This window comes from Mycteria americana, chromosome Z (genome assembly GCF_035582795.1).
Source record: "Mycteria americana isolate JAX WOST 10 ecotype Jacksonville Zoo and Gardens chromosome Z, USCA_MyAme_1.0, whole genome shotgun sequence".
NCBI lineage: Eukaryota > Metazoa > Chordata > Aves > Ciconiiformes > Ciconiidae > Mycteria > Mycteria americana.
Window position 1 is genome coordinate 2536153 of NC_134396.1, and position 22566 is coordinate 2558718.

A 22566-nucleotide genomic window follows, 5' to 3' on the forward strand; every position below is an offset into this window, starting at 1 on the left:
TGAGTTTGAGTTTAAGAACAAAGATATCCTTTGCCAATTCAGAAAAAGCCAAACGTGTAATGTCTTTGTATTGGGGGAAGGAAAAAAAAAAAACAAAAAACCACCAACAATCACTTTTCAGAGCAGAGAAACAATTTACAAGGTAACTCTGAACACTAAGCCCCATGTGCAGACAGGCTGGTTTCGCATACTATATGCAACTTCCCACTGTTCCATTTGCAAGCTGCATCAATAATTTTGAACAGTTTTACCTTACAGTTAAAAATGTGCACTGTAACATTTGAAGAGAGTTGTTACTACTTTACTTGACAGCTTCTGTGATAGTTCAGGATCCAGTGCTGTTTCTGACATAGCTCACGACAGATACAGCAAGCTGAGAAAGGTTCTGTTAAATGGGTGGAACTGCACGCGTTGTTAACAAACATCAGACTCTGGATTCAGAACAAAAGCCAGCAAAAGTATCAGCAAGTTCTGATTCCACCCCCCACCCCCCCCCCAAGGCTTTGGATCTTATTAAATATATTTGGAAAAAAAAACATTAAAAACAGTTCACCGTAGGACATCTTACCCTCAGGCAACAAGTTGTGATCACCATACACTTTAGAACACATTGTGTAGTTTGTGCATCATATACAAGTACATCATAGGCAATGGGGAAGATCCAGCATTTGCGTACACATTAACATACAAGCAAGCACTGATAGATGTCACAGGTAAGACTGAACCCAAGACAAACCAGTGCATTGATTTGTGTCTACACCACATCCTAAAACAAATGGAACAAGTCACGAGTAACAGTACAAACCTGTTGCAACTTCAGCATGTATGTCTTAGAAAAACACAATGCATGTACCCAGCCCTAAGACAGTGATGAGTTTGTGAGATAACTTTACAAAGATCAAGGTACCAGAAGAGGAAGGCACATTAACCTCTGGTTGGTCCATTTCGGTATTATTTGGATGAGTCATAGTTGATTTATATACCCTGAGACTGTGGGAGGCCTTGAAAAGGAAAGGAGACCAGGTGAAGGGGCAAATAAAAAGTACAAGTTTAATGAGATTTTAAGATTCAGCACCTGAATTTCCCCTTTTAATAAGGGAATCTAGAAAAGCAGTAAGAAAATAACATTGACTCCTAGGTTTTTGTTGAGGTCAAAGAATCAACATCTAGGACTATAGAGACATCACATTAAGTCGCAAGGGTTTTTACACACCCTCTCAGTTTCAGTCTGATGTCCAGAATTTGTATACAATCAAGTGTTTTACTTGGTGGGTTTTTGGGTACAGAAATAGTCAGGCAGCCCACATCTTCTCAACTCTGCCAACCCTGGGACCCTGTTTTAGATCCACGTGCACTTTCTTAGACCATACTGCTCCCAGCAGGATACTAGAGGGAAAGGCTGTTAGAAAATGGCACTTGATTTTTTAATTGGGAAGATTCCTTTCTGTCAAGAGCATTCTTTTAATTAGCCAAGTACTACATGGTTTTGATAAAGAAACCCAGCATCACAAGCAAAAAGATACTTCCTAATTTAAATCCTTCAAAATTAACATGGAGAAACAAGAATGACAGGGATATCTACTTGATCTCTCTGAAAATGTTTCTGATTAAGCCCTTTCACAAGTACCTTCTGAGCAATTAATAAGTATCCCCTCTATGTTTTTAAATTCCTCAGGAGCCCCAAGAGCAATACCAAACACTGTTGGGTTTTCACCTTTCCTCTTGTGCTCCCCGCCCATCCGCACCACACACCAAAGTGCCCACTTGAAGAGGGAAGGGAGAGCGTACGCAGGAGATCCCTTCAGACAAGATGTGGCTGTATTCTCCTTTCCACGCTCCCTTGTGTGCAACATGGACAAAAAACCTGGTGTCCGTGCTTCAGAGACTTTCAAGCAAGTTGCTGAAGGCACTGCAACACTCCACACCATGGCCTCTGGCTGCGGGATGGCCAGCAGTGCACACGGGGATTTTCACTTGGCTTTAAACTAGAGAGCATGTGCCTGGCTAGCACAGGAGTCCAGGGCTCAGCACAGGCTGGCCAGAGGATCAGCTCCGCCTGCAACACACACAGCTCTGCAGCAGTGTTCCCAGGAACGAGCTGTACCCCAGTTCAGTAATTTAGTCATAGCAGCAATTGTGACAGAAGCTAATTAAGAACCTCTCAGACACCTTGGAAAAGTGGGTTAATAGAAAATAAGGGTATCAGGCCACCACAAACAGATCTCAGAGCTCCCACCTGGCTGCTCAAAGATGCTGCTGCTTTGCCAAGATACAGCAACTGCCATCCCATCTGTTCTTGGTTTCTTGCAAACAAACAAAACAGGTGACCTCCATGAAGGGTCTAGGCGAGCCTGCTTTATTTCACATCTGCACCAGGCGAGGGACATTAGTTCACAAAGTCGGTAAGTGCCTCTCAGCTGAGGGGCAGAAATTAAGATACCAAACCACCACTCCACATAGCCGGATCATAACTTTAATCTGTTAACTCTGCAGCTGCAAGCTATATACAAAGCAAGTGCTCAGGTGCAGGAAGAGGATGAAATTCTGGAGAAGAATAACTGATACAGAAGTATCTTAATCCTTAAGATACAAAAAGCTGCCAAAGACTTTAAATGGAGGCAGCAAATATATCTCCATAATGAAGCTCAGGAGTCCCCCTCATTAAGGGAATCACAAGAGTCACCCACAACATGAACGTAACCTTTTTGGACAGACTAAGTCCAGCAAGATCACTGGGCACTCTTGCAATGAATCTCAAAAAGGGATCTATGTGAAAAATGAACAACTGAGACTAGGAACAAACACCTATTAAGTACTCTTTGGTAATTTACTCACCTTGGACTCACACCAGCAGCACTGATGAGGGAACCAAACTAATGGACTCACTTCTTTACTGCAATCCCAGAAAGCACCCAAGGAGAACACTGGCAATTCTCCCTGGCTGACTTGACTGTACAAGGGAGAAAGCTGGAGGAATTACTAGGAGCAAGGTGTTTGGTGAAGAGGGTGAGCACCACCGTCATTGCTATGCTCAAGCCAACACTGCAAAGTATCTTTTGCTTCCTTAGGAATGTCCATCACGTAACACCCAACTGTTACTGAGGGGTTGCTACCCAGTACTTAAAAGCTGGGTATTACCTAATCCATATTTAAGTCACTGGTTTGATTACATCTGATTATGAATACTGAAAATGTAATACCAAAAGATGCCCAAATTAACATGGTAGTCTTCTGCAAAGAGCTGAGTGGTAAAATTAACTGCTTCCTACACTCAGCACACCACAAAAGATCCCACATGACTGAAAAGTCAACAGCAGGAAGAAAAGTCTGAAGGTCTGTTATGATTAAAGTTCTTTTCTCTCCTTCAAGTGCCTAATGCAAGATAAACCAGAGTCTGTTTGTGAAGCACCCGTCAGTGCTCAGTGTGAGTAAACTGTACTTCTGGGACAGGTGCATATCTGGGAGAGCTCTTCTCTTGCCAGGATTTCCACCCGGATGGGATGGAACTGCATTCCTTGCAGGATTTCCATCCAAGTCTCCACCACCAACTGGAAATTAAGTCTGAGGCTCGCTGCTTGGCGTTACTGATGTAGATACTGAGTACAAAGACCGCAAGGACACATGCAGACTACCTTTAGGCAGTCTGGCAGGAACTGTGTTAAGGGACTACCGCTACTCTGCAGTCATGACTGTGATCTCCAGCAGAGACTGGAGAACAGAGCATGTCCCAGCCTTGTCTTTCTTGTCAGCTTCAACCAACTGCCCATTTGGCACCGAAGCAGTGAGGTACAGGCACAGTCTGCTCCACCGGTGACAGGGGCAAGGGAAGGGCGTTCGTCCCAGCAGAGGACACAGGTGTCAGTAACAAGCTGAGAGTTTGGTGCCTGCCAAAAGGCTAGGAGCACCCTGGAGTCCTGCATTTTAGCTGAGTATTAGACCATCACCCTGGAATGCTCACGCTTCAGAGCTGGACCTGAAGGGCATGAGACCTATTCTCCCTGCCCAGTCCCACATGAAGTTCGAGGGAGTTAGAATGCAGAAGGCAGGAGGGGATTTGGGGAAAGACTGAGCCTCTCCTATAGCAAGCAGGATGACAGCAGATGCTTGCGCAACATGAGCTAACAGCAAGTTACCTTGCTAAATGGAAAGCTTGCGTTAGTGAAGTCTGAGATGCACTCTTTAACCTTGGAGAAAAAAACCAGTTTATTTATTCCACTGGGTTATTACAGGAGATGGCCAACCAGAACAGCTAAAATGGGAAAGGTTTCCACAACCTGGGACGAAAAAGGTCCTGGGTTTTAGGCAATTTATGAAAGACGCATGAGCTACCACAGCAGCATAGTCAGGAACCTTGGCTCATCTGGAATATGGACAGGTTAAGTTCATTTTGAATGACAAGAACACTCATGTCCCTAGCCCCCATTTTGTCTCACCACCTCTGCAGGCCCTCATTGTAATGTCACCCTGCAACAGCCATGCTGCAGAACAGCCTATGCAAAATCCAGCTGTGCAAGCTGATACCTGGCATGGGCAGAGAAGGAGCAGAAGATCAATTTTTGCTCCTGGCACTGCTGAAAACTACAATTCAAATACAAATGCACTTTTGACAACTCCTGCACTTCTGCAGTTTGGGCTTGATGGGCAATACCCCTGGGGAATCCATCCCTGGGCTCCAATGAGTACAGCTTAAAATTACCGTATTCCTCTATGTATTAACAGTGTCATTAGACTTGTACTTTTAAAAAATAAGATCAACCCAGGCCAGGGCCAGGCTCTGCAGATAAAGTAGTAGCTTATCTCTTATAAATATTTTTAATATTTTTTAATTACAAGTAGTTCTCGCTCCAGGTAATGTAACTGACACAAAGTACCTGCACACACGCAGCCCCTAGACTTTCACAGAAAGCCCAGGAGCAACCACTCTATAAGAAAGGAATCCTACCTCGCAGCAAAGTAGGGGAGGGGGCACATGGCCAAGATAGCCTAAGTGTGGGGGAAGAGTCATTTGGAGGAAATACAATAAAAAGGGATTTCAAAAACCCTTCATATAAAGAATCAAGGAGGTTAAAGCAAAAAACTGGTTCAAAAAGATGTACAAAACTCTTGGAGACCAACAGAAAACTCTGCCAAAAAATAACTTGGATTTAAATCAGAAATCAATGACATCACACAATTCTGTTGTTAAAAAAAGGAAAAGAAAAGTGGACATCTGTGTAAAGATCAGCATTTATAAAGAGTTATCATTAGCTCCAGAGACCAGCGTAATTCCCATGAAGTCCTGATGGAAGGGGACCTCCTGCCACAAAGAGTTTCGTTCCAGACGAGTCGTAGCAGTGGGTGTAAACAGCATTTGGGAAGAAATTTATGTCAGAAAAATAATTCCTCCAGGTTTCATCATGATTCTGTTAAAGGAAAGTTTAGATTGTTATTGTTGCCAAACAAACCCAAAACCTTGTTTCACAAAAGCAGAAGGTAGCTTCCAGAGCCTAAAAAGGGATCTTTTCTGTTAATACTCCCTGAAGCTTCAGACAGATCAACTTGAAGATACCAGAGTTGTCCTGAAGCTTTTTCTGAGGACATTTGGGCCAAACGTTATAGGGGGGAAGGTGAAGAGCAGGGAGGATATCAAGTTTCATTAGTTTTTAAAATTACATCACAATAATACAAAAGATAATTGAGAGAAGTTAGACAAAGCCATTAATTGCTTTATAACAACTTACAGGAAATTGAACTCAAGTGCCTCCCATGGCATTACCTCAGGAAGCCACAGTTTCTAAAATTGCACACAATTAAATTAAATTTCTCTTACTTTAAGTACCACGTTAGAGTAGCATGTTTTTGAAGGAAGACAATGTATTTTGTGTTTGAGGTTCTGAAAACTGGAAGTTAGATTACGTTTGAAAATATAAGATATAATATCTAGTTCATTTATGAATCAGGGCATAAGAAAAGCAGTCAGTATACCTTACACTCAAGCAACCAACCATTCAATACTCTTTCATAAAGCTTTTGTAGAAAGCAATTCTGCAGGACTTCTTGCTTTTCATGATTACAGTTATCGGTTACATGATCACTGTTTTGCTGGGACGTATTTCATACAATAGCTCCCATTGCTACAAAAAGAACCCGTTCTCAAGCCCTACAGTGCTCCTGTGTAAAGGGTTGCCTACAGCTACAAGCTACTTACCAGCCAGCCTTTCCCAGTAGTCAACTTCAAAATTTCACTTCCTCCTAATTTCTGCTTCTGTCCATAGCAGGCATGTGGGGGCTTTTCATCCAGGAACCTCTGGGCTCTGATATCATAAAACAATAAGGAACCTTGCCCCGTTCCCACTGTGATGATGTGCTCGTAGAAGCTCACAGATCGAATGCCTGTCAGAGAAGGGACACACAATGCAGTAAGGAGGATGGATGCTTTGGCTCTGCAGTGCTGCGGCTTCGTGTCTGATATTTTCTTTCAGAGGAACTACCTACTAGTATTCTCCACAATACGTAAGTTTCCCTACTGCTATGGAGCAGTGCAGATAAATCCCATTGATGCTATTGAAACAGCAGCTTCCATTACATATACTACTTCCCTTCTCCTCTGAGGCCATCAGCTACACTGATGGTACATAGTAAGAAGCTTCATTCTCAGTAGGCCCCAGCTCTGCCAGATAAGGCAGGACGAGAGGAACTTCAGGATGAGAGGAAAGGGCCTCAAATTGCATCAGGAGAGGTTCAGGTTGGATATTAGGAAAAATTTCTTTACTGAAAGGGTGGTCAAGCATTGGAACAGGCTGCCCAGAGAGGTGGTGGAGTCACCATCCCTGGAGGAGTTAAAAAAATGTGTAGATGGGGCACTTCAGGACATGGTTTAGTCGGCATGGAGGTGTTGGGTTGATGGTTGGACTAGATGATCCTAGAGGTCTTTTCCAACCTTAATGATTCTACAAGCAAAGATCATAAGCCATTTAGGATCAAGAGCAGCTTTGTTCGTCTGCCACGAGCCTCTGAGTGAACACACCATGAGCGAGTACATGGCAGCAGACAGAGGAAAGAATGTCACACTGGTTTCCTTCATGAGCTCACACCCTATCTAGCTACCTGCCAAGCTGCGATAAGTGACCATGCGATAAAAATTACTGTCCCAGCTGCCACCAAGTGTGTTTTGCTGATCAACAGGCTAGCTGTAAGCAAGTATAGCCATAATAATCACTAGTCACTTTGCTGCTAAGATAGGTCAGGCTCTTAAAAAATTTTGAAGCTATCTCCACTCAAATATTCTCACGCAAGCACACTCTTTGTAGCTGGCACTTTTAGCACTTCACACAGCAATGAAAACAGACTAGGAATCCTACAACCTAAGCAACACCATGTTACACCAGCACATGGAAGCTACAGCAAGTTTCCAGTCCAAACAAAACATTCTAGCACAATTCAGTTATGCTATTAGATTGAATAAAAGGAGTATATTTTGTTTTCACACATATCTAAATCTGAAGCCTCAGCTAAAAAAGGATCCCTTGAAACAGTCTTGGGGAGATTCTGTATGTAGGAATTTGCAATTTGCAAAACGTCCTGTCATCTCACCTCTACTTGTTGTGCAAAAGGCTTGTTCTGTGTAAGCACTCTACCCCAAACAACTCTTCTACACAGATTAAACCCTGCCACATCTATCCTTTTCCTTCCTGCACAATATGAGGCCAGGTTATAAACTCTAGGGCTTTTTAAACCCTCTTTAAAGTACCACTGAATTACAGCCTAAACAAGCATTCAAACAGAAGGGAAAAGAAGTGGGTTACGGCAGCTACATCCACGTATTGTCACCGTACCAAGTGGGACTGAACGTCACAAAACTTGTAACATACTGGAACACACCCAGCAGGACACATGACAGCAGACATCTGAGTGGTGTGATGCGGTGCAGCCAGGGAGCTTCCTCTTCCCCTTTGTACAGAGTCCTAACTAGAAACACATCCTCATCCTTCTGCCTCCGCAACCTGCTGTTACATCCACAGCCACCAGCACCTGTGACACACACTTAGAACAGGCAAGGCCACATTGTCATGCTCCAGATCTGAGGTGAAGTCTTGGCTGCAGGGTTAATAGGTGGGAAACCACTGTGCAAGTCTCACACCTCCTGAATTAGATTCACCAGATTTGTGTAAGAATCACCACTTTAATTCAGAGAACTACAAATGCGTTTGAGCAAGTTGGAGACATCTTCTCCCCGCCCCCCATTACAAGGGCCTGGCTCTGGCAAATACATGCAGAAAGCTTTAAGCCCTCTGCAATCAGCAAGAGCAGCCACTTGCATAAGAGGAGAAAGGCACAAGAGGGGACCTCCTCTTATTTTTCCTTTGAAAGTGCTCTTGACAAGCAACCCAGCAGAACACTTACTTAACAGGAACAGGTGATGGAGTATGAATGCCGATGGCATATACTTTTCAATGCAATTTATTAATAAACAGCTATAAAATGCGCAACGACTGTGGATCTTTCTCTAATCAAAAAAATTAACTGAAGGAATCCGTGATGTATGCACTATTAAGAGGATGTTTAGAACAGGCTTTCAAGAACAGCACTTCAAATTGGCTCCTAAGGGGCTGAAGTACCTCAGATTAATCATTCCCATCAAAGTAAAAGCACAACCTGTGCCTAGAACTGATCACAGTAAGCTCTCCAACATACCCAGCACTCTATGGATCTGGACTATTTGGTTCAACAAATTGCGTCTCACTCCTGAGAGGCAGGGAGGCTCTACAAACCCCAGAAGGAAATGAAGATGCAGTAGCGTGTCCTACAGAAGGAGCAGACACAGAGTCTGTGCTGCACAAGCTCTGTCCGCTACGTTAACATTGCTGCCTTCAGGATACAAAGTCAAGGGCACACGACATAGCACTGCATGCCAGCCAAGCAGAAAGCAGTTGCTCTTGCAGATCAAGAAGTAGAGTCCAGGGCCTGCACTTCCCTGTACAGCTGCTAAGAAAAGCAACACTTACAAGATGCAGTAAAAAGCATTAGCTACTTTCTCATGTAGAGCAGACAGGGTTACACTGGGTAAAAACCCGCCCCAGTTCCAGTCTTATTAAGCAACAACCTTTCTCTGACCTGCTTTTGTGTACAACATTAATGATCTGAAGTTAATGTGGACTTACTGCATTCAGCAGGTGCATTTGGAAGCTGAAAACACATTCAGGTAACACTTCAAAGCACTTAAAGTCAACCCAGATTTTAGTCCGCAAATCAATAAACAACCTACTTTCTAGAGGTGCTGCACTGCTCCAAGTCCCAGTGAGATCAATAGAAAGTTGAAACACTTGGTATCTTGGGAATTAATATTACTTAAGTGCCTCCACCACCATGCCAAAAAAAAGATCCGCCTACTATGCAGAACAGAAAACAGCATTGAACAAAGGCTTTCTCCAGACATGAAGTGGAGATGCCCCAGAGATACTACCTACACACAGATCATCCCCCCAGTAGGGATGATCACATACTCAAGGTAGAAGCTTTCAGCCACCAGCCACCACTGGGCACCACACTCCAGTGTCTTGGTATTTCTTTCCTATGATACTGAAGGGTGACAGTGTCAAGGACCTCCACAGAGCCCTCACTGACAGCAGGTCAAGAAAAGGGCTGTTGCTGCTAAGATGTTCAGGTGACAACATGAGCTAGTGAAGCACCTTTTCTCATATTATAGAAACTTCTCCTGTACCTGAAAGAAGGAGACCCTGACATTTATCTAGATAGCACCATTCAAAGTCCAGTAACGACATAAATAAAACTTTCCTAATCCTTGCCTACGTGCATTCTCTTTTGATAACTTGCCCAATGAAGAGATGATGCCTAGAGACAAGCTAAATAAAGGCTGCAACGTATTAGTCTGGGATTAATATGGTTTAAAATGGGCATCACAGCACAGTGCCTTCTCATGCTTGAAAATAAAGCGTATAGGAAGAAGCTTATGCGACCATGCACCCTGTAAGCCCTCACACTTGGTGCTGATGTAAGGTTCAATTTGACATACTGCATCCACATCAGAAATGGAAAATAGCACTCAAATCTGCAATTACTATTTTTTTTTTTTTAAGGAGTGAGCTTTTGTATATTTAAAAGAACATAAATACACATTGAAAATCGAGTCCCACTCATGGCTTTAAAATTACAAAGCAAGCATTCACTCACAGCACAGACTCCTAATATGATAGCACAGAGCAGACAACATCCTTTTTTCCGTTCCCAGAGAAAAATGCAGGAATAGACATTATTAATAGCAGTAAGACTGGATTTGCTTTGAGATGAAATAAAACAGAACAAGGCACAGTAAAAAATAAGTAGAAGTAAAATGCACACTTAAAAGTTCAGTAATATTTGGATGGTGTACAGTTTAGTTGATCACAAAAGCACTAATGTTGTCTATCATATTTCAGAGCTGCTTTTAAGTTTGGTTTGTTGGTTGCTCAAGGAATACTGTCATAAAAGCAAAACCTACATTATACTATTAATGATTTAGTTATCACATGAAAAACTCTTCCTATTTATTAAAAGCTTATCTTACTGCAGTCTTAATAGCTACTTCTGCAAGCAAACCATCTGAAGAACCCTTTGACAAGTTTCTTACCACTGCCTCGTTCTTTGGAACAGACGGATTTAACATTGTGAGAAGGCTGCCTCGGATCCAGAAAGGAGACATGTGCCTGTGATCCTACTGCATACACTGACCACTCCTGACCATAAGCCAAGCACACGTTCTCCCTGCAGTATGGCAACTTTGTGGAAAGTAACTGGAAACAGAAGAAATAAAAATCAAGCCGTTATGAGAAAAGAGCAAGATGTTAATAGAACAATTTTGTAAGCTATGTACAAGGAAGTTGCGGTGAAAAAAACAAAATGCCGCTAAAAATAAGTTCACCACAAAAATAGAACTTTAAGAATAGAACTTTAAGAGAAAAGCAACAACCTGACCCGGAGAAAAAAAACTGAAGGAGATGGGATACCTTATCTGAACCAAACTGAGATTTATAAAGGCTGAAGCCAAGTATTACACAAAGAACAATGCACATTTTGGCAAATTGTTTTACATCTTTCTAAGCTGTTGTTATTTCTTCAGCTGGTGTACACAGACATCAGCTCTCAGCTGAAAAAGCTTACCTCATACACTAGCATAGATAGGTCTGGGTTTGATCTGCAATTACACTTAAGTAAGTGCAACTCCCTTTATGAACGCTGCTGATCAAGTATCCATCATACTCCATGGAACAGTTCACTGCAGCTCACCCAGAACTGGCAGAAAGTTAAGAGCATTTCCCACTCTCCAAAATAAGGGGAGTGAGGAGTTTCTCTCCTCACAAATTTTTAGGACATTTCATTTTACAGAAAGCTTTTAAGTGTTTTACAAACACTGCTGCTCTCACTTCAAGCAATTAAAGGAGAGGAAGAATAGTGAACAGCCTTAACTGCTAGGCAATTTGTGAAATTTAACACCAACAAACAGAAAAGCACCTTTGATAGTGTGTGCTCTGCTTTCCACAGATGAAAATACCCATCTAGGGACACAGCTCCCAGCTCCTATTAAAAAAAAAAAAAAAAAAAAAGAGAGAGAGTTAATTTCTGTATTATAGATGTCCTTACAAACTCACACTCTCTACTAGGCAGGCTGCATACTCCAGTTTGAACTCATCCATCATCCTGTACATGCTTATCAAGATAAATTTTCATTTTATACTGATAGTGATAGATCGCAATACAGCGCAAAGGTGCCAGGTAGGATAAGAATTAATAAAACAGTAAATAACCAAAAGTAACTCTCAGAAGTAGAGAGCTTGTTAGACAATCAAATAATGAACTATTACACAGTACAAGCTAGAGTTGGCAATTCTCTTCAGCAGCTCCCACACTGCTTCTGACCTTGAAGCAAACATTTCTTTCCAAGCACTACTCTACTGAAAAAGCTATTTGAAGTCTCCATCACAGAGGATTAATTAACAGCTGTAGTGAAAAATAAAGCCCGCAGGAGCACCGTGCTTCTGAAAGCACACCCACCTTTGCTTCAGACCTTCTCTGTTCTTTGAGGGCAGAAAGAAAAGTAGTGGAGGATGGAATTGCTACTCCCCCTAGTAATAAGAGACCAGCATGGGGGAGGTTAACATCTACTGTTTGTCAAACACCAACAAAATAACACCACAGCAAGCACCGATACCTGCCCTGTGTGTCAGCCACCTCACTTGCTGAGCAATCCAGTCATGATTCAGCCATCAGACCAGGAACTGCCTGAATGTTAGCTGGTCTTCACAAAAGGGGAAGGAAAGCAGCAAGAGCACTCAAGAGTGGCATTCAAGCTGCAAGAGGTGTTTTAGTGCTTTATCTGCTTCTTGTAAACATTCCCCTGTGCCCCCCCGCTTCCTTAGGGTGCAAGTCTAAAATCAAACCCACAGGAAAATTGTTCCTTCTGAAAACGTGATTTTTTTTCTCCTGGACTTCTCCATTCACTTGGGGCAGAAGCAGACATAGCAGATAAAGACAACCATCTCATATGAGAAGGACGCAAAAGGATAGGGGAAAAAATATTCGGTTGCTTCTCTGGTATTTCTGATTTAGATTACTTTTTTCTTTTTCTAAATACATATGGACATTTTTAGGACTTCTCAACTGCCTTGCTTATCTTACTGACCTTGTTCTTATGGTTGAAAGCCAGTGCTCGGACTTTGCAGTTGTCAGGATTGGTGTTCTCCTTGGGGATATCCTTCAGAGCCCTGTGTGTTATGTGGGCATAGACAGGAACTTGAGAGAGATTATGCCTGGCATCGCTTTTGGACAACACATCCTCTGTGACTTCCCAGAGACCCATCGAACCATCCCGGGAACCTGAATAAACAGTCCATAAATAAATAGTCCATTTCATATACACATAACTCCCCTTTTTAAAAGAAGCAATAAACAATAGGGTCTGAAAGAAAGGATACTATTAGTTTAATCTAACTGAACACACTGTTGGTGCCTATATATTAATTATTATTAACAAAAACATGATTTTACTGAGCTGTAACTGATTTTTACTGCCAACTGGTTTGTCTACCTGTAGTCTAACAGGAGCTGGTGAAAGGCCAGCACTTATATTTTGGGAACCATCTGAAACTACCAGCAGAAGTGAAAGGGTTAAATCCCTGACAGTCCCTGACTAAGACATAGACTTGCATTTTTTTAGTTTCACTCATCCTTGTTCTCTTTTGTTCTCTTCCCTTGCAAAGATAGTTTTGGTTACCTGCTGAGCAGAGTTGATGGTGGAACATCTCCTGTGACTTCTTACCTGATAGGACTAAGCAGGCCTTGAGCAAGCTCGTTAGGCTTCCTAATTAAATCACTGATAAGAGGAACTTAGGACAATTGTGCCAAAGATAAGCACCAAAGAACTAGCTTAAATCGACCCCCTTGTAACATTCCAAGGCCAAAGGACTGATGAGCTAACTCAATGACTATATATGGACAAAGGAAGCCCAAAGTTCAACTAGTGGACAACGCGAGGAAGACTATGGAAGACCACCGGGAGGGTGAAAAGACCCTAACCCTAATTTTACTGCGCATGCTTGGACTATGTAAATGAATTCCGGGAACTCATCACCATAAAACTGCCCTTTTCAAGAAATCTGATGAATATGTATGATTTTTCTGTATATGAACTGATGTGTTGTGCTAACCTGGCGGAGCACTTGTGGCGCAGCAATCCCCAGTGCTGCCCAGCGCTGCAATAAAGAATACCTACTTAATAGTCATCCCGACTATTGAGTTCTGATTTCGGCTTTTCACGGCAACAGTTTGGCACCCCAGATGGGACCCGCTCTGCTCGGCTGCAGGACCCGCTGAGAACAGGACTCCCTAGGGTACCCCCGGGATTTCCCGGAGGGACTCCTCGCCTCAATCGGATCACTGCGGGAGCAGACAAGGACCATCTAAAGGAAAAAGGTATTCTTTAAATCTTTTCTGTTTTGGAATTTGGGACCGGTCATTTGGAAGGTTCTCATAAGTCGTAGGAGACGTCCTACGCTGAGCGCCGTATACCAGGCTACTAGTGCCTGAGGGTATACATTTGGTATTTAGTACGTTGGTACAGGCACAGGTTAAGCCTTGTACTTCTGCAATAACGTGCCTTTTTGTATTGGTACACTTATGAAACCCGCATGAGTTTGTACTGTTGGCGGTATGGATTTACTGGCACCAAACTCGGATATTGGTTTATTGGTATTGAATTTGGATATATTCGTTAGGCACTGCGAAATCAGCAACTAAGCGTGAATGAGCTGAGTTAACTCTCGTGTGACTGGTGAGTGACTGAGACACAGTGTGACTGCAAAGTGAGTGTGGAAAACCTGGAGACCTGTGTGTCTCATCCTGAAAATGAATGTGAACCGCTTTTCCTTGTGAATTGTTTTATTTGTGACCAAAATTTATTCAATGTGAGAATTGTGGAACGTGGTCAGAGTGGGAGAATAAAGCGCGACAGGTTGAGGTTATTAAAATAATCTGTGGGAGAATAACGGAAGTACAGAATCAATAAGGTAGAATGGGGGGACAGCAAAGTGGTGGTATTGTAAAGAAAAGCCCCCTAGGATGTATCTTAGCACACTGGAAAGAGATAGGGGGACAACCTGGTGGGAGTGTGAATAAGAAAACATTAATCAAATATTGTAATCAGTGGTGGCCCCTGTACAAATTAGAAGATGGTGAAAAATGGCCCTTTAATGGATCTTTAATTTATAATACTGTATTGTAGTTAATGTTGTTCTTATGGAGAGAAGGAAAATGGGATGAGGTTATGTATGTGGATATGGTTTTTACTTTGCGGAATCGCCCGGAGTGGCAGAAGGATTGTGGTGTTAACCTCCTGCCGCACGGAGGCATCCTTGGAACAGAGAGGAATGGTGAATAGAGGAGGATTTAGAGGATGAGGAAGGGGAAGGGTCTCTGAAAGTAGAGGAGGACTGGGGAGACAAGAGAAAGAAGTAGAATTCTTAGTAGACACAGGTGCTTCTTTCTCTGTTTTAAATCAAGAATTGATACCTGTGAATAAAGACTTTGTGACTGTAGTGGGAGCTACTGGCCAACAGGAAAAGGTGTTCTTTCTAAAACCCCTCAATTTTAAAGATTTACACCCTGTGGTGGCCAATCCTTATACTTTACTTACTAAATTACAAGTATGGTTTACAGTATTAGATTTGAAAGATGCATTCTTCTGCTTGCCTCTGGCCAAGGAGAGCCAAAACCTGTTTGTATTTGAATGGGAAAGTCCTCCTACTGGTAGGAAAACCCAACTTACCTGGACAGTGTTACCCCAAGGTTTTAAGAACAGTCCAACCATCTTTGGGAACCAATTAGCATGAGAACTTGAGACATGGGATCCTCCCTCCAGAGACGGAACTCTTCTACATTATGTGGATGACTTATTAATAGCAACTGAAACAAAGCCTGATTGTATTCAATGGACTATTAATTTGTTGAACTTTTTGGGACTGAATGGGTATTGAGTCTCTCAACAGAAAGCTCAGATGGTGCGACAGCAAGTAACCTACCTTGGATACAAGCTATCTGGAGGACAACGAGAATTAGGAACGGAACGAAAAGAAGCCATCCGCAGAACCCCCCTCCCTCAAACGGTAAAGGAACTCAGGACCTTCTTGGGAATGACAGGTTGGTGTCGATTATGGATTTACAATTAATATGAACTTTTGAAAAACAATCCTACTCAATTGATTTGGTCCAGAGAAGCTCAAAATGCATTCAAAATACTTAAAAAGGAACTGATGAAGGCCCCAGCCCTGGGCCTACCTGACGTTACTAAGCCCTTCTGGCTGTTTTCAACTTGATGAAGTAAGCAAAGGGTGGCCAGGGTGCCTACGAGCTGTGGCAGCTGTAGTACTACCAGATTTAAAAGAACCACCCCTGGAAGATGCACAAGACTCCGGGTTCATGGATGGAAGCAGCTTCGTCCGACAAGGTATTTGAAAGGCTGGCTACGCGGTGACAACAGCAAGCAAAGTAACTGAATCTCAATCATTACCTGCTGGAACATCAGCTCAAAAGGCTGAAATTATTGCCCTGACTAGGGCCCTGGAATTGGCAAAAGGGAAAAAGATAAATATATGGACGGACTCCAAATATGCCTTTGGAGTTGTCCACGCTCACGGAGCAATTTGGAAGGAACGAGGACTAATAACCGCACAAGGGAGACAGATCAAGCATGCTGAGGAAATCCTTCACCTATCAGAAGCAGTCCGACTGCCAACCAAAGTCACTATCATGCACTGCCGAGGATATCTGAAGGGTAACACTGACCAGGAAAAAGGTAACAGGTTAGCTGATTATGAGGCTAAACAGGCAGCGGAGAGAATGCAAAAGATTTTAACCTTAATTCCGGATAATAGAAGTAGGAGTCTAGGTGACCAAGAAAATGTTGAATATTGTAGGGCTGATAAAGAATTAATAGAAGAAATGGGAAGGCAGGTTCCCTCCAAAGGATGGGCCCACTTGAGTGATGGCAGGATTATAATTCCTACCAAACAGGTATGGGGAGTTGTTAAAGAAGAACACAATAAGATACATTGGGGGGCAGATTCCCTGTATAAATTTTTAAATAAAAAATTAATAGGGAGAAATTTGTATACTACAGTTCGACAGGTGACTCAGCAATGTGAAATATGTTTGAAAAATAATCCAAATATGGGTAACTGGGCACAATTAGGAAGTATTGGGAGAGGAAATGTACCAGGGGACCACTGGCAAACTGATTTCTCTGAACTTCCAAGAAAAGGGGGGTACAGATACTTATTGGTACTTACAGACACCTTTTCCGGATGGCCAGAGGCGTTCCCTTGTAGGACAAACAAAGCAAGAGAAGTAACTAAGGTATTATTAAATGAAATAATACCTCGATTCGGGGTACCTATGGTCATTTCATCAGATAAGGGGTACACATTTTTGTGCGGAAGTAGCGCAACAGGTCAGCAAGCTATTAGGAATCGACTGGCAATTACACACACCCTATCAAGCACTACCTATTGCACTACTTTGGATATGTGTAAAACCTAGGGCGAAAGAAAATCTGAGCCCTTTTGAGATATTATATGGGAGGCCATATCAGGCCAAATATCAAGGGGAAGATTTGAATCAGCTGAGAAATTATTATTTACAAAATTATGTTATATCCTTAGGAAAACAATTGGAAAAGATTAATAAGACTGTTTTGGGAACCAGAGCAAAAGGGTTAGATCACCCAATCCACCCATTTAGCCCTGGAGATTGGGTTTATGTTAAGAATTTTTCAGGTGACCCATTGGAGGAGAAGTGGAATGGACCTTATCAGGTGTTGCTAACCACTTTCACTGCAATCAAGATTAAAGAGCAGACAGCTTGGATCCATTACTCCTGAGTAAAGAAAGCTTCTGAACCATGATGGACCATTGAAAGTGTTGGAGATTTGAAATTACGCTTACGATGATAACTTTATTGACTTTAAGCTTATCAGTAGGTGCTTGGAACGAGAACTTGTATTATAATGTGATTCAGATGATAGCGAATGCTGTAGGGGCTAAGGATTGTTGGATTTGTACTGCCCTACCGAGAGGTAACATGAGACTCCCTTTGTACGGCATAGGGTCGACTCATTGGAGTTGTGACAATAATACTTGGCCTGAGTTTTGGAAAAGACAAGATGGAGGATATTGTAGTTATGATAATTCAAGCTATGAGATCAGACCAAGATTTGACCTGCAGATACTAGATAATAGCACCCAGATTCTAGTTAGCAATAATAGTTGCCTATGGAAGGCAAGATCCAATAATTGTCTGTGCCGTCCCCCCGATAACAAATATCATAACTGTTCCTGTAGGAATGGGTGGAATGATTATTGGATCAACAAGACTGCGGTAGAAGTAGGAACTTGGAACTTGACGGGATTGAACGTGACATATATTAATTTCTATAATAGAACCCAGTTAGAAACCTATAGCCCTACCAAGTGGGATGCCAGTAGAAACACATTGGTTGGATGGGTAAGCAAAGGATCATTTTATGGAGCTAATCTCACAGCCACTGACGGACTCTGCAAACTGCCCGACAGGTATTGGTGGCTGTGTGGTGATGGAAGGGAAGGTGTACGATAGGTCATTTAGTTAGTCAGGATCGAATATATAATCAGTCCAAAATACCTAGGGGTATTTTGAGAACGTCCTGGAAACGGGCTAAGCAAGAAGACAACCCACTTGTAATTAGGGGAGCAAAATTTCATAGCTTTGTTAGATTGTTCTTACCGTGGCTAGGAGTAAGCGAGCTAGAAAAGGCCATGGTAAATATTTCCGCAGTTCTAGAGCAGATGGAAAATCTAACCATAAATACTATAGAAAATTTACAGACAGAAGTATCTTCCCTTAGTAAGGTTGTGTTGCAAAATCGAATGGCATTAGATTTATTGACTGCCAAAGAAGGAAGTGTATGTATGATCATTAATACCAGTTGCTGTGCATATATCAATAAACAGATAGAAGCAGGTCTAAATGCACTCTGGGAGAAAACACAAATATTCCAGGAAGTATCTTCGGATGATACTTCACTGGGGCTTTGAGATTTATGGGATAAATTGACTTCTTGGCTTCCCAACGTTGGATGGTTGAAACAATTATTAATTGGATTAATTACTTTGGCGATTTTAGGAATATTTGTTTGTGTATTTCTTAAATGTTTTCTTTGGTGTCACCGAAATTCAGCAGAGACGTACAGTGATTGGAAAAGAAACAAGATTAGGCATCAAGTAGAAACGGGAAGGTATTTTACTCAGACGCTTGAAAAGGATGAAATATTATGAATTTTGAAAACATAAAATAATTAGGGATAACACCCTTTTAGGCCTAAAAGGATTTGAAAGTCGTAGTTAAAGAGCCTTGCTATTTTAAATAGTAATTTTATTTATTGATTTTATTGTAATTTTTGTAATAAGCTTCGTTTCAGACATAATAAAACTGTATATTGAGGACTGTAGCAAGTAAGCTACAAGCCCTCAAAAAGAAAAGGGGGGAATGAAAGGGTTAAATCCCTGACAGTCCCTGACTAAGACATAGACTTGCATTTTTTTAGTTTCACTCATCCTTGTTCTCTTTTGTTCTCTTCCCTTGCAAAGATAGTTTTGGTTACCTGCTGAGCAGAGTTGATGGTGGAACATCTCCTGTGACTTCTTACCTGATAGGACTAAGCAGGCCTTGAGCAAGCTCGTTAGGCTTCCTAATTAAATCACTGATAAGAGGAACTTAGGACAATTGTGCCAAAGATAAGCACCAAAGAACTAGCTTAAATCGACCCCCTTGTAACATTCCAAGGCCAAAGGACTGATGAGCTAACTCAATGACTATATATGGACAAAGGAAGCCCAAAGTTCAACTAGTGGACAACGCGAGGAAGACTATGGAAGACCACCGGGAGGGTGAAAAGACCCTAACCCTAATTTTACTGCGCATGCTTGGACTATGTAAATGAATTCCGGGAACTCATCACCATAAAACTGCCCTTTTCAAGAAATCTGATGAATATGTATGATTTTTCTGTATATGAACTGATGTGTTGTGCTAACCTGGCGGAGCACTTGTGGCGCAGCAATCCCCAGTGCTGCCCAGCGCTGCAATAAAGAATACCTACTTAATAGTCATCCCGACTATTGAGTTCTGATTTCGGCTTTTCACGGCAACAGTTGGCTTTATGCTAATTTGCGTTCATTTGATTTCTGCCAGGATGCTTATGGATATGTACACACACATTTGTGAACTGAACAGAAACAACTATTTCAAACCACAATTTGTATGAATTTGTACCAAATCTATATTTAAAATTATTTTTCTTAAACCCATGCAACCTTTTGTTTAAAAAATGTAACACAGGAACTGAGGCTGAACAAGCAAGAACTCATTTTATTTTTCTACTGAATTTGAAGATATTAATCCAGAACATGAATCAATAAGAGTAACAATACTGGATGAAGAAAGCTGAATGTCTTTGGTTCGCAGATCAACACAGGCTTAATCCAAGGCCCTATACCCATCCCTTCTGGTGTTTAGGCAACTCGCTTCCATCTATGTCAGCTCTGACAGATTTGACATGTACCTCAATTTCTTCCCTATGCAATGTGAAAAACACATCCCTCCTCCTCTCACAGGGAATGCATAAGAAATTTCATGTCTTGAAGATGCCAGAAAAAGCTAAATATCCAAATCAGACTATTAAATTTATAGGCTTTGGTACGTCATAGGGAATAAGCTGCAAAGACAGTTAAGCAAAACATCTTGTTGCAATACGGGTGGTCCAGCACAGCAGAGATGGCTTTGCCGGCTCACAGATGGATTCAGTCATTTGCCACTATCACCTACTACAGCCAAATACAAAAGGAGCTTCCTAATGGCACTGCATAGCAGCAGACAGCACGTGACACTACATCCTGCCAGTCAATTTACATGCTGATGGTTTTTAATGGCACCTAATCTTGTTTGTTATGGAGGCTGAATACTCAGCAGTAGAATTTCTAAACATGTTGACATACTTTAGGAGGAAAGTGTCCCTTTTAATAGCCCTAGCAGGGGAAAAAGTCAATGTATGTTGTTCAACTGGTTAGCCCTGAAGCCAAGGACAGTACTATTTGTTATCCTAGGCTCATGCCATCCTGGGAATTATTCATCCCATCTGAAGCTTTTGCCATGGAAATATTTTTGTCCAGCCAGTACAACTGAGTGGACTGATGCATTCTCCCTCAGCTATGGCTGCTTAGTCAAGAGTTTAATTTTATGCTTATGGACTACTGAAATACACTGCTGAAGGTTTTACAAGCAGAGCCCTGCCTTGTTCTAATTGAAGTTAACACAAGCAAGAGGAATAATCAAGCCCCTGGTCCTCTTTGTACTCTCTCAACAGTTTTGATGGCAGTGAGAAAATATACTGCTAAATCTTGAACCTCAAGCAATATAATCGGTGTGATCTGCCATGGGACCAAATGCCCTTTTTTCTTCCTGTGGCACTTAACCTGCCCCAAGAAAGTAACAAAAAAATTGTATTTAGTTTCTTAATTCACATAAAGGTATTTGCTATATCCTCAATGTTTGAAGTTCAAATATTTCTGCTCCACACTTTCAGATACAGATGTAATTGAAATCTGTAAGATTAAAACAATGCCAGAAGTTAGTTGGTTTTGTTTCCTCCTGATTAGGAGAAAACAAAACAGCGAAGTTCTCATCAGCAAAGTTCTCAAGAACTCAGTTTAGCAATCAGATTTGCTAATTGCTTTCAAAAAGTTTGCCCTGGTGTCTCAGGTCTGAAGACTAGAACCTACATCCTGCTGTAAGCATCATACCACAGAGGACGTAGCAGTCTTCTACTCGCACCTCCACCCTTGAGCATGCAGAGAACATTGTGAGAGAGCAACACAGTTCAATCTCACATGCGGTGCCTCTGTTCCACTGGGTCCTTATCTTTCCCTTGGATATCTGTAACTATCTCTGCTGTTCTCTTCTAGCTGACTAGTTGAGAATATTTTTTTAATGCAGATATTTGGTTTGGAGACTTGCAAGGATCAAGTTTTCTATTAAATTCAAAATCAAATTCCAGGATTAGCTTTTTGGTTGGGGGGGGGGGGGGGGGGGGGAGGGAGGATCTTACTGAACCACCAACTCAAGTATTTGATTTTTATATGAGACTGTTACAATTTTCTGATTGTCCAACTAGTTACTAAAAAGTCAATAACTGACCTTTTCTATTACAGCCTTCTGTATTAACTGCCATAGTATTATGTGCATATGCATATATATACACACACACACAAAACAGAGTTTTCATTAATTAGTCTTTCATAAGATTTCAGGAAACCAATGTTGCTCTGCTGTATTCCATGCCCTGCTAATGACTGCGTCCTTGAAGAAAAACTAAGAGACTGATAAAAGGGGAATATGCAGGCCTTGTTAATCACTAACCTTCGAAGAAGAAACTAAGACAAGGAACTTCAAGGACTGATAAAGGAAACATCTTGTTATAAGGGAGGTTGCTGGGTTGGGAGGATACGGCACAACACGAAGTCAACAAGATTTACAGAAACTAGGGGAAAGGCAAGGATGGCATGGGGAGATCACGACCACCGACAATTAAGGACCAAAGAAAGCTACCTCCCCACACTTCCTGCAAGCATGTGCAGAATATTAAAGTAGCACTGTAGCTTTAAGCTGAAATAAGAGAAATGTAGACCAATAGAAAACTGCTACTTATGCATATGTATAACTAGACCATATAAATATTGTACCTGCATGACCGAACTTTTGCTAGCTTTGTGGAGCTACCACCTAGCACCCATCTCTGCGCAGACATGAAATAAAATACCTCTGCCCTGTGTGTATAGTGGCATCTCGCACACCAGGTAAACAACCTCACACTTGTGGGATAACACTCTCATGGCAATACCTACTGGAAAGACAGTAATATTCCCTCCGATACTAGAAAAATCAAATCTAGATCAGGGCCCTACAAATAAAATGAAGCGAAGCACTGTACTAAGACCAAAAACGGTTTAG

The 22566-nt window shown here is 41.8% G+C and overlaps 1 protein-coding gene across 1 annotated transcript in view; it reads right to left on the minus strand.

Moving 5' to 3' along the window:
* Window positions 1-285: 285 nt before the first annotated feature.
* DCAF12 (DDB1 and CUL4 associated factor 12) overlaps window positions 286-22566 on the minus strand; it is a 34410-nt gene continuing 12129 nt past the window's right edge. The window contains exons 5-9 of the mRNA XM_075526163.1: window positions 12656-12849; window positions 11488-11553; window positions 10607-10769; window positions 6188-6372; window positions 286-5402 (exon numbers count right to left, since the gene is read on the minus strand). Of these exons, the coding sequence (XP_075382278.1) occupies window positions 5244-5402; window positions 6188-6372; window positions 10607-10769; window positions 11488-11553; window positions 12656-12849 (767 nt within the window). The 3' untranslated portion in view covers window positions 286-5243. The remainder of the gene's footprint in view (window positions 5403-6187; window positions 6373-10606; window positions 10770-11487; window positions 11554-12655; window positions 12850-22566) is intronic.